The 16252-nt window shown below is 35.1% G+C and overlaps 1 protein-coding gene across 1 annotated transcript in view; it reads right to left on the bottom strand.

Moving 5' to 3' along the window:
• Positions 1-16252, bottom strand: part of DUSP22 (dual specificity phosphatase 22) — a 54357-nt gene that overhangs the window by 13369 nt on the left and 24736 nt on the right. Inside the window, exon 4 of the mRNA XM_072411786.1 lies at positions 922-971. Coding sequence (XP_072267887.1) covers positions 922-971 — 50 coding nt within the window. The remainder of the gene's footprint in view (positions 1-921; positions 972-16252) is intronic.

The following is a 16252-nucleotide window of genomic DNA, read 5'->3' as shown; positions in this document are numbered from 1 at the left end:
TAACAGGCTTCCTCCTGGGTATCGGTTTATCAACAGTTTTTTGGCACTTGCAGTAATTTTGTCTAAATTAATAAAAATTAATGTATGTTATATTGAGTCGTATATATAAGTGTGTTAGTGTAGTTTAATAAATAACTAGATCATCTAATGTCAAAGCTTTAGCTAAGTATCCCAGATTATTATCTGCGATTAGGATATACCTAGTCAATTTTAGCACAATTTAAGTGATTCTATTCGTATGTATGTGTATATTATATATATATATGGTCTTGTGGAACAGGTGACAATGTTAGTTACAAATATAAAGAGGAAATGGTGTCTCCAAATTGAGTTTTAAATGCGGTAACACTATCTTTAAATGGTTACACTCTATCCAGTAAGAGTCCTAATAAGTGTAGTATTAGAAAATAAATCTAGGAACAAATTAATGATTTAGAAATGGGTACTCAATGTGTATAAAATTATTGGTGCAAACAGAAAGTATGTCTGGGACAGACCTGCGAAGGGGAGCTCCAGATGAATGTTGTAATGTCTCCAGGTCCTAATGGATGTGTGCAGAGGAGGAGGGGGATAACAGAGAAGCCCCCCCCCCCAAGCCTCATTCTGCACAGAACGAGCAGGGAACCCTCGTTCATTTGTATCTAGTAGTCGTCTGTATGTTGGATAGACTCAGGGACTACCAGTATTAACAACCTTATAAAATCCAAGCTCACTGTTTGAAAGGCAGGTTTACATGTCATAAATTGTGTGTAGTATACAACAACATAAAGCTGTTTTATCATGACTAACAATATGGTAGATGCATACCCAATCCTATGTGAGTGACTTATTTCTTTTACACACACACACACACACACACACACACACACACACACACGGCGGGCCCACTTGTATAAAAATAATAAAGGAGAGCTTACTTACAAGTTTTGATTTGGTGAATCTGATGCTGGAATGCAGAGATACTTCATACCCTAGAAAGGAAATGGTACAATTTCAGAATAACTTGGTTATGCTTTTTGTAAAACCCCAACATCATGCTAAATTGTGGAATCACATGGATCAAGTGGCGAATGGGTTTGGAACGATGGGTGTACTCCTGGTAAAACAGACAGGTCACAGACAGGTCACATGCTGTCAGAACCTCATCTAAAAATACCCATAGCTTTTCAGTTTTGCTTTTGGCCCAATCTACTACCCTATGAAGGACCACTGCCATATAGTATATTTTAAGATTAAAGTAAACTTACTCAGAACCCCAAAATGATCAAATTCTTTTCTAAGCACTGGCAGAGAGACTAATATGTACATTTTGTCAGACAGCGTTGGCTAGGTGTTTCATTACTAAGATATACAGTATGGGAGAAAGGGGGCAGCCCTGTCTGGTCCCATTTTGTACATTAAATGAGTCTGATAAAACTCCATTAGTTCCCACGTTCGCATATGGACCTGAATTATAGGGCTTGTATTCTATCAAACATATGGGGGCCAATACCTATTTGAAGAAGCCCCTCCCGTAAAAACACCCAATTAGTGTGGTCAAACACTTTTTTCGGCATTGACAAATAAAAGACACATGGGGACTGAAGTCTTCTGGGCCCAATTAATGAGACACCGTTTTTTCCGTATTATCCCTAGCTTCTCTGTCTGATGTAAACCCCACTTGATCTAAATGTATAATATCAGGGAATCAACTATTTTAACCTGTTGGCTAAAAGTTTGGAGTATATCCCAATGTCCAAATTCGTCAATTGGCTTAGGTATCACCATATTATGGGCCTCTAGGGATTGACTGGGAAATCCACATTCACTGGATATACTATTAAATACTGACAACAGAAGAGATGGAAAATAGTCATGAAATGTTTTGCAGTCAGGCCATCAGGTCTGGGACTTTTCCCAGCTTTAAGGGATGATATACAGGAGCACAGCTCCAAGCCAGTGAAGGGTCTCTCTAGGTGTAGGCGGTGTCAGAGATAGACGGAAGCTCTCTCTTTGTTATATAATCTCCTAACTCTATTGTGGAATGTGTCTGGCACCATATCTGCGTGCTTCCCTTTAAGATAGTATAGGTCTTGGTAAAAATTTTTAAAAGAGGATACTATCTCCAGTGGATTATAGACTTTCTTACTCTGAGATGTTCTAACATATGGAATAGAAGTATGGGTCACGCAGAGGTGGAGTGCTCTAGCTAACAGTATTCCGGGTTTGTCACCATGTTGGTAAAATATTTTCCTTGTCCTATCTCTAAACTTCAAGGAATATTCGTTCAATATTGCTCTCAATTGTTGGCCTTGGAGAGATATAAGTACCAATGTATCAGGAGTTTTTTACGTTTCCAATTGGGATATAGATTCTAGAAGCTTTTTAGTAGTAGCTGTTTTCTCCTTTTTCAGTCTAGATGCATGCTTAATGAAATGACCCCATAAAAACACACTTGAATGCTTTCTATTGGAATGGTAAAGGTGTCACATCTGTCTCATGAATAACCAGAAAATCTTTATTAACTGTAGTTAAATCTGCTATGCAGGTTGGATCTAAGTAAATTGTTGTTTGATTTTCAACTACCACCAGACTGGAGAGGTTTCTATTGATAGGAAGACCGGCAAATGATCAAACCACAAAAAGTTCCCAATAGTGGCTGAGTGTGGCATTGTCAATATATATATTGTGACTGTCCACTTTTTAAAAAAAAAACAAAAAAATGATTTATAGTATGGTGCTGATGCTGTATATACACAATATACAATAGAATATTACATATTACACATACAATACATAATACATATTGCATGAATAACCCCCTTCCAGGCTGCTCCACCCACAGAGGTACTGCAAGCATATATTTCTCACACCACCCTGTATAGAACCAAAAACTTTTAACTTTATTTACCGCTCTTTTTATCAGTGTGTACTGGCAATAGAAAATACAGACATAAGGATCTCTCTGTTATGTACAGTGATCAGTAATTCAATCTGTCCTACAGGCAGTGCCTGGTGCAAAGTTCCAGCATTCCCATCATATTACTCAGCCAAATGTCAGCCTTAATTTAAAGGATTTATGTATTTTCAATGCCCTCAAAGCTGCATAAAACCCCCTCCCCCTGTTGCATGGTATTTGTTTTGTACTGATGCATGTCCTGCATGACTGAGCCCAGCTTCTTATGACTTCTGACAGTAGTTAGTCTAAAACCTGACCAGAATTCAACTACAAATTCAAATACAAAAATTGCCCCCTGTATAACTCAATGGGATTTGGCTTTAAGTTCAGGCTTACGCTTGGAAAATAACATACAGGCAGAGTGACAAGTGAAATTACACTTCTATAACCCTAAATATAAGCCAGTGGTTCCTTACACAGAAAGGCTCTGACCACAGAGGAGGCTTCCATCATCTGTCGCAGACATGTTTGTATCAGCTATATAGCTGTACCTTGGATTGTACAATAGCAAAGAAAATAGGCATTGCTTAAAAAGATCAACGCTGTCAATAAATGTTTGTTTAGTGTTAATGATCCTATGGGGGAAGTCTGTAATCCACCGACACACACAACTGGAATTGCATAAATCAGACCAGGGATAAATAAGAACATCTATAAAATACATTAAAAAAAAAAAAGAGGAAAGTCTGCTCTATTACTGTAAAATTAGATAAACACCAACCTATGCTCCAGATAAGCAAATGATGAATAAAAATGTAAGCAGAGTTTACTTTTAGTGAGAACCACATGTCAAAATGATCAGTAGATCCAGCTGAGGATATACAATCATCTTGGCATTTGATGTAAAAGTGGAGCTTGTCACTTCCGCAACCACCTAATGAGCCCTCCTAGTGGTCAGTAAGGCTTTCCGTCAAATTGCATAGCTAATAAGAAAAATTGAAAGCCATAAAGTTTATGTTCTATCGTTACAGGAAAAGAAATAGAATTTTCTAAATCCCTAGATCTATGCTGACATGCAGTTTTAGTAGACATAAAAAATATGGGCATTAATCACGGATAATATGAAGTGTCCAGTATTTTTTTTTTTTTTTTTTCACCTAATTGTTTATGGATATAAGATGGCAGTTTTAGGAAAATATAGCAAAAAGGACAGAATGACAATGAGTGTGCCAAGAATGGTAAGATACATTTAACAGTGGTCTTGGTGTATGACCATTTACAATTGGTTAAGGGGGGCCCATAAACAGTTTGAGCTTGTCTCTGATCAGATGACCAATACAGCACTTGAACAGCTTAGTATCATAAAAATCAAACAACTGCAAAGCTTGGAAGCACTTATTAGTGCAAACTTTTCAACTTGTCCAAGAAGGTGTTAACTATACATAAGCAATTTCAGTATATTAGGTGAATTGTATGAAAAAAAGTAGAACGAGCAGAACTATAATTTTTAGAGCTTAAACGTTAAAAGAGCAGTTTTCGGAAAGCAGTGAGGTATCAAGCAAAGCCTGCAGCTGTAACAATCATCTAAATTCTCTGCAGTAAATTGCATGAATAAGTACATGCTACTCCATCAGATAAGAGTGTAGTAGGCATGCACTTTAGATGGTGGTTGGTGCAGGTTAGCTCCAAAATTCTGTACTCATTAGGCAATGTAATGTGATCATAAATTATTGTGATTTGATGTTAGTATTCAATGGGGTCTATTTATTAAACAGTGAATCTGCCATTCACTAAAACATTTCCTGGTGGAGAAGCTTCCAGGTCAATCCGTTTCAGTGGCAGTAATTGATGCTTCACCAGAGAATGATAAGGGAACATGTACTGCTTTATATATAGACCCCTAATGGTACTTAATCCTGTTTTCATTATTGTCATTTAGATTCTAAGAGAAAAGCTATTTTGTATTTTCTTAACAAAGCTCAATCAGATGTGTGTAGTATTTTAATGTGTTTGCATGTACTTTGGGGAGTTTTAAATATATTTGGTTGCAGTGGCAGAACTAAACACATGATACTCACCTATAGGCTCGGCTCTTTTTTTTCCCTGGACGCAATCTTTATCCACCTTGATTGGCAGGGCTGGGATGACTTAATTCCCAGTGCAAGAAAGGGAAGTGGGATTGAGGTTTTTCAAAGTGTGATTTTAGTGCCAATTTAATACCAACATTTATATTTTATATCAAGTATTAAAGTGGCAGCAAACAGGCTGCAGTATGTGTATAAGCATCACAAGAAAGAACATTTAAGGATCAAAAGATAAAAAAAAAAATATTTTCTTTAACTGCAGTCATAGTGTTCATTGGTGGGACTACTCCACTTTCTTCTTCAGGGCCAAGCAATGAATATTGAAATATTGTGATGGCAAGCACAATGCAAACATATGATAGAGGCTGTAACTTACCCACTCACTGTTTAAAATGGACAACAACAACAATAATAATAATTAAAAATAATAAGATTCTGTTTTTAACAGACATCTTATTTCTGAAAACTTTACATGGACAGAATAACATCATGAATATTTATACAAATTTCCAATGATTTGCTTTCAAATACACACACGAAAGCGAGAACATTACCCAAGCATTTTGTGGAACTGTACATGAAAACAATTATGTAGATATGTGAAAGTTTCACAAGCAAATGAAAAAAATGTTGTAGAAAATATTAAATAGGTATTCCATTCTTTTTCAACATCACTGGCTGAATCGTACATGTCAACACGCAATAAAAACTGTAGCCAATCACAGGTTAAAAGAAGGTCAAATATATATCGTAAAATATATATATAATATACACACATCACTGTAAAAAATACTGTATTACAAGGGATACCTTTGAATACAGAAATACAGTTTTAAAATTATTAATTTATAACAAGCAGGTTTCTACCCATAAATAGGATTGAAAAGTTAGTGGAGGTCATGAATGAACTTCTATACCTCTCCACTATCACATGGCATGCATGAAGGTTTACAGAAAATTCTCCTTTACCTATGGGCAATCAACGTGTCCTTTACAAATTCAAGCTATACAATGTAATATAACACTCAATAGATATAGGAAAGATATGGTAAAGTCAATTATTTGTCTTTTTCTAATGTAGTATGTGTTGCTCAGAGCTGTATGTTACATGGGGAGCAGTCAATTTGTAGACTGACCATCACTGATTTAGTAAGAAACATGGAATGAATTCCTATTAGCAGCCTGGACAAACAAAATTAGCAATATGGGATCAATATGGGATTTGTACTATTTGTATGGAGAGAGGGCAAATAGTTATGACCTGCTTCTAATGGACTATCATATATTTTTTTATACATATATGATTTTGGATAATCTATCCAGGATATATTTTAAAATAACCTACATGTTACCCCCCCTCCCGCCCCATCCATTCAGTATGAACTAAATAGTGATATAGAATGACGCATCACTTCTGTCACCCTCTTTATTGTAACATTATACAATTGTTTTATGTGGTTTAAGGTAATAAAACAATTACAGAATTTTAGCACCTGGTGTTAACAAAGCTGATTAGGCAACATGAATTATATGGTTTGCCAAAAGTGAAAATAAATGAGAGAAAATCCTCATTTGAAAAGGGAATGATTATTGTACAATCAACAATCCAAAAGTTCTCTGAATGCTAAACAGATTAGACCAGAGATCATGAGCAGTGTTAAGTCATCATCCTGAACTAAAGAAAATTGAGTAATATATTATTATAGAAATATTATGTAGAAAAATGAGAAGCACCTGGGAAGGTTAAAAAACACATGGTAGGGGAAGACAAAAAACCTGGGGTGGTTTAAATTAAAACTGTAATCATAAAAAGGTGGGGGTTACCCTTGCTGACCTAAAAATTCCTGTTGATTGGCTTATATATTGATCTGCTAGCGAGAATGCGTTCCATGTCATAAATGGACAACAAATACACATATTTAGAAAATTGATAAAAAGTCAAAAGTCTGTATGTATTTATACATTCTAGATCAGTGATGGGTTCAAGAAGGTAAGCATGGTAGCCATGCAACTAGCATTTTCAGGAAGCGGGTTCAGCAATGCTTTTACTTAGAATAGGTTTCTTTGAAATAGATCAGTTTCATGTTTACGCTTTTGTTAGTAGAGCAAGTATTGATGAGAAATGATGACTACATTGGGAAATCCCAGCTGAATGAAGTGGAGGGGGAGACCCAGATCCATAGTGTGAAGGAGAATAGCCTCATTCTCACCACCTCCTTCCCAGCAGAACACACACTCTATAAACATTCATTACTATTCAGCCAAGTGCTGACCCTACTGACCCTATAAAGTACTAAGCTAGCGTCTACCACATATACATGGTATGTGTACTGTCAGATAACTAGCTGGGAAAATATTAGTGTAAAATTAGCGGTGCCAAGAAATTAAGAACTGAAATCTATGCTAAAGTAATCTGGTAAAATCTGCGGAAGATGTGTCAAATTCAAATATGAAGAAAAAAAAAAATATGCTAACACTATTATATAACAGAACATGGAGAGAAATACATTTATTAAATTAGTCCTCACTGAGTTTTGAAACTGGTCTCCCTACTAAAAATGGATAATGTTCTATTTCATTACTTACAATGTTCTATTATTGTAATGAGTAATGTTCTATTACATTACTCAACAAAAATATAAATAAATACAATAAACAACTAGAACAATGCTAAATCCCAAATGTCAGCCACCGACACCTGCAGATTTATGAGGTTTTAAAACTACTGCTGAAATTACTCTAACATTTAAAGATAAGAGATTTTAATTTTTCTATTTTAATGATATCAAAAACAAAGAAAAAACTGTAGCCAAGTTAATGTTTTAGATAGTCCTCGGGTTACAGATGCGATAGAGACTGTAGGTTTGTTCTTAAGTTGAATTTATATGCAAGTCTGAACAGGTACATTATTTTATTAAATGCAATTAGGACAGATGTTTGTCTCAACATATTAGGCAGCGCTGTGTCAGTTACTGTATAAAATTCTCACTGTGAGTTAATTACAAACAAAGCAAAAAAATAACAAAAAGCCTATACAAATAACAAAAGCCTATACAAGAAAACAACTGCAGAGTTTGACTTGGTCAATAAAGAGGTACAAGAGTTTGCAGAACAGCAAAAACAATATTTTGCAAGTCATGCAAACCGCCTCAATGTCCCCCCCCCCCTCCCCCCCTCGAGTCTCCGTCCTACACACTAACGATCAGGGAAGCTTGTTTGTATCTAGGAGACGTCTATGTCGGATGTCCTTAATTCAAGGACTACCTGTATAGTTAAAGATTTAACACAGGGAGGTTGAATATTCCTATATGTGTGGACAGTATTTATACAAAAGTAAGGTAAGGCCATGGTGCAAAATACTGAATTTCTCACTGGCTTTTTAGTACAAATCCATATGATATGGGTCTGGTTGCTTGATAAAACAATTTTATTGTCTAAATTTTGGCAATGCAGTCTTTGGTGATTATTTCACTTTAATTGAAACCATCTTGCACACAGCAGTAGTACTTAAAACTAAACTCCAACTTTGTAGATATTTTACCTATGTTCTCCCATCCCTAAATAAAAAGATGTGTTTGTCATTTTTTACTCATTTTATTCTTTGAGAAATACAACCTTTAGACCATGCTGACATTATTAGTTTCCTGAATTTTCATATATACTCAGGCACAGTGAAGATGGAACACTTGTACAAAATTACAAGAGGAATCACATGAGCAGAAGTCAGGTATGGTGGTCACTATTCTGAAGGCAGTCATGCACACAAGAAAAAAAGTAATGTCAACCCTGTAAATGCAGGTAATAAAAAATGCAACGTTCACAGTGGAAGAGGTATTAAGAAAAATATGTTAGGATAAATGTAAGATGGAAGAGAACATGTATTACATTTTTGATCTGCCTGATGTTCAGCACTAAATCATGAACAGCTATTTTTTTTCTTTTCCTTTCTGTTCTGTTCTTTATGGCAGTAAGACTATTATGCCAACAATAACCTTATACTAAAAGCTAAGAAAAATGCTCTGCATGACCTGTATCATACAATGATATATAAGCCTGGAGATGAGATGAAGGAATGATATTAAATGACCACTGGTGTGCTGCATTCCTCCTTGCCACACATGTACTATACTGAAAGACATAATAATGTAAGAATCCCCCCCTTCTTTCCTTTGCTGAATACCCAATTTAATTTTCAACCTCAACGGCTTTTCAAGAACAAAATGATGGCCTTGAATGTTCTGTACAATATACCAACAATTTAGGACATTTCAAAGTTTATAAATAGGAAATAACTTTAAAACTAAGGCAGCTGTGTCATATGAAACTCGAAAGTTAAATGTCGAGAGAAGAAAAAGTAGCTTATATGAAACATGCTGAGCTATAATGAGAGCTTTTGTTTCACATGAAAAACAGGTGTTGTGGCAGAAGAATCTGTTTGGCAGCTGTGAGGTTATCATAAGTAGGAGCTCTGTTGCAAAAGATTTTGCCGCATAGGCATATCCCAGATTTACTAAAGGAATGGAGCACGTTCACTTTTAAAAGAAAATACTTGTTTAGAACCGTGGATTGGGTTAAGCAGTATTGCGTTGAACCATCCAATTATTTCCAAACAAAACTCCATCATATTTTGATTTTCTTTTGCATAGGAATATTGTTATATGATTATTCAGAGCAAATGCAGTTTCACTTTATTTATTAAAAATTCATACAGTGAAGGAACAGCTTATACTCTTAGGTTATCAGTTATTTTGGATGTATATACAACACTAGTATTTTTTTATATTTTATAATGTTGACAGAAGAATGTTTTTTAGAATACTATATATGTCACATTACCACCTCATACATTAATGCACTTTATCAGATTATAGATATCCAAATGATTTTCATGGCCAAGACATATTAATGTGAAAATGTTTTGAGGTTTAAATACTTAAACAATAAGATTTTCTGCCACACAAAGTTTTCTTTAGTAGATACAAATCATTTTAAAATGTCATTAATTAAGGTATTGTGTTTTCTTTTGGATGCATCTATATATTCTAAAATTCTAGTCCTCTGAAGAAAATGATAAATGGATCACAAAATTGCAATCAATATTTGAAAAGTGAATATTTTTAGATGTGTTTAATAATATAACATGAGCCTAAAATAAATGAATGTATTTATACATCTTGGAGTAAGCTTGAAGATATTTAAATACCCCAGAATAGATAAAGTGGTATCAGCTATGTCAAGATCTTAAAAACTTGTTCTGCGTGCCTTTCTGCTCTCTGTTTAGTAAGTTCTTTCCTTCTTGTCTACATATGTAAAATGTTTTTATCCACTGAACTGATGAAAACAAAACTAGGGCAATACTGGGAAATTGTATTCACAATCAAAGAATTCATTTTAATTTACACACCAAGACATACACATTTTACACACTAAAACATGCACTGTATGTAAAATACACTGAGTATTCTGCAAAAAAACATACCCTTGTAAATTATTCAAGTATTCATTTCAGTATGTATATAAAATAAATTCTCTGTACAGTAAAGTACAATTGTTTAAAATGATATATAAAAAGGATACTTAGACAGTTCACTCTACTGAGGCAGTGAAGCAAAGCCATTCAAATGTATCAGCATACTAGTCTTTTAAGATGGAACTGTAGCTGGAACATACCCTAATTTTTGGTGAACATTAATTTAATAAAATTGCATGATACCCCATAAATGCTGTCAAAAAATGTAACTTGGCAATTTCATTAACAAGAAGCTATTGTTGTATTCTTTATAAGAAAGAAAGGCATAAAATAATGGTCTATCACTTACTAGCTCCACTACAAACAGTAGAGAAACATGAAAGAACCATTATGTCACTAATGGTAGACATTGATACCAAGATACTTGGCAGGCAGAACATTCCCTAAGTGTTAACAAAGTCAAAGTATACATGTGTTCCAAGTACATTTTTATGTGTGATGGTCATTTAGCAGCAGCTATAAATAAAAAGGATTTTGAAAAGCTTTGATTTTAACCATTGCCTTAAACAACTAGTAATCATGAAAATGATTACTAAATGCAGATATAGTAATTATATTATTCATAATTGAGCCGTTTCTGTACTTTAGATCATCATGCATGCACCCAGCTACATATGCTCCGACAGTGGTAAAGCTTGATATGGATTTTGGTCGTTGACAGACATTTCATTCCGTGTTGTTATAGCAATTTTCAGCATAGCTGGGAACAGAACTTATAAGAAGTTAATTCATGGTCTACCTTCATCATGCTTTTTAGAAAACTGTGATTTTGTTCTAGACATTTAACTCTCGCTTGTTTCAACTCTTGACAATTGGGAAATCCTATAAGTTGTTCTAGTTTTTCAAGTTCTCGCTCTATCGGTTTGGCTGATTTTTGGTTTCAGGAGATACTTTATCTAGTTTTGATGGTTAGGAATTGGAGTAATTATGCCTTTTAAATTCTAACAAAAATAATAAACAGTATTCAAGCTTTCTGGGCCTGATCTCATAAAAATGCTTTAAAAATGTATCACAAGTGTGTTAAAAGTGGATGGTAATGCTGTATCAAAATCAATGTATGTATGTATGTATGTATGTAATATATATATATATATATATATATATATATATATATATATATATATATATATATATATATATATATATATATATATACACACACATACACATATATATATATATATACATATACACACACACACACACATGCATATGCATACATATACTCACACTGGCCCTTTATTGAAAAAACCCTTTTAGGGTAGGAAATACAGGAACAGGTATTGCAGTTGTAATCAGAAGGTAATGTGAAATATGCTAGACCTGTAACTTGCCATAATTTAAACACCAACCCCATCTTCTAAGTGTACAGGCCCACGAACACACCCTTGAATTGTGTAGAAAATAGATGTAGGAGCTACAAATCTTTGTTTTTTTGGGTCATTTGTCTATCTATGCAGCTGCAAATGACAGGTTTGCCATTAAAGTTGCATTGGGCAACATGATGCTGTTAATGCTAAAAAATTACTAATTGCAGGTACTCAAGCTAAAGTGTTACACAAATTAGGTAAAGAGAAACAATAGGGAAATAAAATGACATAGGCAAGGCTGAAATATTATAACTAAATGATTAAATATTTAGATTCCTACTTAATCCCAATTATGACTGATCTCTTAAAATTACTAACTATAAATGATATAATGTCTGGAGGACATCCCTCTTATGCCTGCTTATTTAGGCAATAATAGTGCAAAATGCACACATCCCAAACATGAAGCACTGATCAACTAATTCCTGTAAAGAAGACTAGTCATTTATGTTTATCATATGTTCTCTCTGCAATGACACAAGGAGGTCCCAGTATCCTATGCTATATACATTCAAAACTGAGTAAATTCTGTGTGCACTCTTTAATTACTGATAAAAATCTGTGTCCACGTATCAAAAAGCTACAAATGTCAGACATGTATATAGCTCCTAAATTTAGGTCAACCGAACCAGATTATACTTGAGCTTGTTAATTACTGGAGGAGGTTTGTTTTAATTCTCAAACGTAATAGAAAGCAGAATCTGGTTGTAATACTTAATTTTTTCCAAAAATATATAGTCAAACTTTGCATTTTTTTCCTAGAATAGGTTTCTATTGATATTTATTTTACGAACTGTTAAGTGTCTAAAAAGCATTGAGGGGTGATAGGAAATTACAGGCAATGTGAAACTATATGAAGTATGACAGTGGTTTTATGCCTAAAATAAAAAAAAGTCTTGGAAGATGCTTAAGAAATGGCAGGGAAAATTCTGAAGATGGCCCTAAAGAACCCTATGGGAAGCTACTGTACAGGCATGGCTGGCACATGGAAGATTAACATGATTGTAAGCCAAGTATTTATCTGAGAAGGGAGTGCTAGGTTAGTACAGGGTGTGTGGGTAAATAGGTGCACTATAAAAATGCACTTATCTCGTAACATGTACGCTATAATTTAAACCCTGCAAAAAAGCATTTACAGGGTATCTATATCTATACATATATCTAAATAGTATACAGTATTTTTTTATTTTGATGTTTTGTAGAAACCATTCATGCAATGACAGATGATTTCCAGGAAAATTTGTTAAAGCACTTCAGCGTTCACCCGAAAGTTTAATCTGTTCTGTTATATGCAAATAACTGTTTGCCACCTGGCCAGTCCTTTCAGGTTTGTCAACCCCTATCTGACTTTTACCGTCAACATAGGACTGAAATAACTTCTTCAAGGACATTGAATTTCAATGTACACACGTTGGCAGTATGAAAACTGTTAGTGGTTACTTGTGGGAACTCTGAAAGTCTGGAGGATGTCCTTCATGCCATTATAAAGGGTTATATATCTGCTTGTGCTGAATATCTCAGCAAGCATGACTCAGGAAAATTCTGCAAGCAGAAGACATGCTTTATATGTCTAAACAGTATGAAGTACCGGCACCAAAACTACGAAAGATATATTTTTCTTTAATTTGAGATGACTGGATTAGTCCTAATGATAGAAAAAAAATGAATCATCCGACTATAGTATGAGAAGCGTGGTTGGATGAGTGGCTAGCCTTTGCAGTGCTTGGTCCCAGGTTCGAATCTTGGCCAGGGCACTATCCGTAAGAAGTTTGCATTTTGATGATATTGGCTCCGCAGTAGTTTTGGCGCTTTGGTGGTGATAACTGCTCCCTACCCTCCCAATTTACGACTATTACATATACAGAATTTTGGTTCCTCCTTTTGCCTGACTGTAAACTAGGCAGTCTTAGCTGCTTTTTTGCTGAATAACCAATGAAATCAACATGCAAAAACATGAGGACAACACATTTACACACACTTACCAGTATCTTTATTAGGTAAACCTGTTCAACTGCATGTTAATGCAATATTTAGTTGGCCAGTCACATTGCAGCAACTCAATGCATTTTGGCATTTTATACCAAGATGCCCTGCTGAAGTTCAAACCGAGTATCAGAACGGGTAAAAATTTCACACTTAACATAACCCAAAATGTTTACCTTACATAAAAAGGTAGACAACCGTTTTATATAAAGTAAAAATTACCTTCTTTTTGGGGAGGAGGTTTAAAACCCTTTTTTAAAAGGGTAAAGCCCCTCCACTCCAGCGATCAAGACAGAAGGGAAGCGCAGAGCCACCCTGAATACATAAGCAATCTGGGAGGCTTCTGGCTGCTCCTCCTGTGCAAGCCCAATCTCAGGAATGCACCTTTTCTTTAATGGAGGGGAAAAAGCCTAAACTCACGCATGAACAGTGCTCCTTTTTTCCTTATCTATGTCACCAAATCTTAATCTGCACAGTGTGAGATTTGGTGATATAAGAAGGAGGAAGAAGGCCAAGGAGATGGTGGCACCCAGTGATTGCTCTACACCTGGAAGAAGGAGGATTTCAGAACGATGTGGTACACAATCCAGGAAACCTTTGGATGGATCAACGGATCTGTGAAGGTAAAGGTGAGTTTTTTTTGTTCAGTTTACTTCCACTTTAAGGATTTACAGATCATGATTTGAAAAGGGGAAAATCTCCAATAAGGGGCAGTTCTCTGGTAGAAATGTTGTTGGTGGCAGAGGCCATTCTTGGCCAGACTAGTTTGCAAGAGCTAATAGAAAGCCAACAATACCTAGTAAATAAAAGTAAAACAAACAACGACTTGGGCTATAGAAGCAGAAGTCCACATCAAGTGTCAATTCTGTCAGCTAAGAACCCAGCACTTGAGGTTGCAATACATATGTACTGGCCATAATTGGTTAAGATGGGAAAAAAATGTGGCCTGGTCTGATGATCAATTTCTGCAGCAACATTTGGCTCAACGGCTACTGGTGGTAGGGTAAAAGTATGGGGGCCTTTAGTAGCAGTTGTGAATTGTTTAAATTACACAATACACCTTAGTATTGTTTCTGACCTATCTTCTCATTGCTATTCCAGCAGCCCAATGCTCCATGTCACAAAGCTCAAATTATCACAAATCAGGGTCTACAGTCACTATATCCCAATCCAGTAATGCACCTTTGAGGGGGGGATGTGGTGGAACGGGAGATTCACATTAAGAATGTACAGCTGACAAATCTGCAGTAACTGACAGATGCTATGTCAAAATGGATCAAAATCCTTAACTTAAATTTACAGAACTTGAATCTGAATCTATACCACAAAAAATCATATACCTATACTAAGTATACCTTTACATAAACAAAACAGACTATAAAATCCTTTAAAAACAGGGATCCCTCTCTCTCTATGTGTATGAAAAAGGAAGAAATATGTTTACAATCAAGCTACTGAGATCATAAAAACCAATGCAAATATTTTTTTAATATTGAATACTACAAAAGAATTAACCTCCAAAATACTGTGAAGCATTTACAATTTTAATATTTGGTTGTTTTCGCTAATTTTTATCTGTGTTTTATTGATAACACAGTTTTTTACATTTTGTATCATGCTATTGCAATGCTTATGTTCCTAGCTAATACAGAAAAGTTTCTCAATGTATATTATCATTTATAGTTATTTTGTTACATAAATGACAGCCACTTTCATATCCAACCTCTTGTACCCCACATTGTCCAACTCCAAATGGTTCCTTTTATGGATATAGTCATTTCAAGTGTCTCCCAGCTATTAAATACAGCACAACTTCCTATCATACTACTCTGATATCAACCCTCCCAGTTCCAGGGCATGACCTCTTGTACTAACACTTGAGTATTGCTGACACTGTGTATACCTCTTCCTAAACCTTCAGTGCACTGAAACATTTTGTGCACGTCTACATTCTGTATTTACTGAACGATACAAACTAGTGCAGTTCCGTGCTTTCTTTTAGTTACTCATGCTACCAAATGCTGCAAGCTAATGGACTTTTTTTTATATAAAAAAAACAGGTCTGAACAGTATGTATAAAATATAATTTGAAAAATAAATCTTTCTAAATCTGGAACTTTAATGACAATGTGCCATTCCAATCAAAGGACATCTGCACTTTAAAAGGAAATCTGTCTGGCTTAAGTACTATCACAGTCACTGCCCAGGAAAATAATGTGAATCAGACATCATTTCCTAAATGCTTGTCCTGGGTCACTGATTTAGAGTATTAGAGCCAAAGGGTCAGCGTGACAATGGCAGCACATTTTTCTCATGAGAGGTTAACTTACCCCTTAACAAACCATTGGCAGCAATGCACTAAAGTAGTAAAAAAATAAAAATAGGCTTTGGCAACTTTAGTTGTAAG

The sequence above is a fragment of the Pyxicephalus adspersus genome, chromosome 5 (genome assembly GCF_032062135.1).
Source record: "Pyxicephalus adspersus chromosome 5, UCB_Pads_2.0, whole genome shotgun sequence".
NCBI classification, from domain to species: Eukaryota; Metazoa; Chordata; class Amphibia; order Anura; family Pyxicephalidae; genus Pyxicephalus; species Pyxicephalus adspersus.
This window is presented reverse-complemented; position numbering and strand designations above follow the sequence as displayed.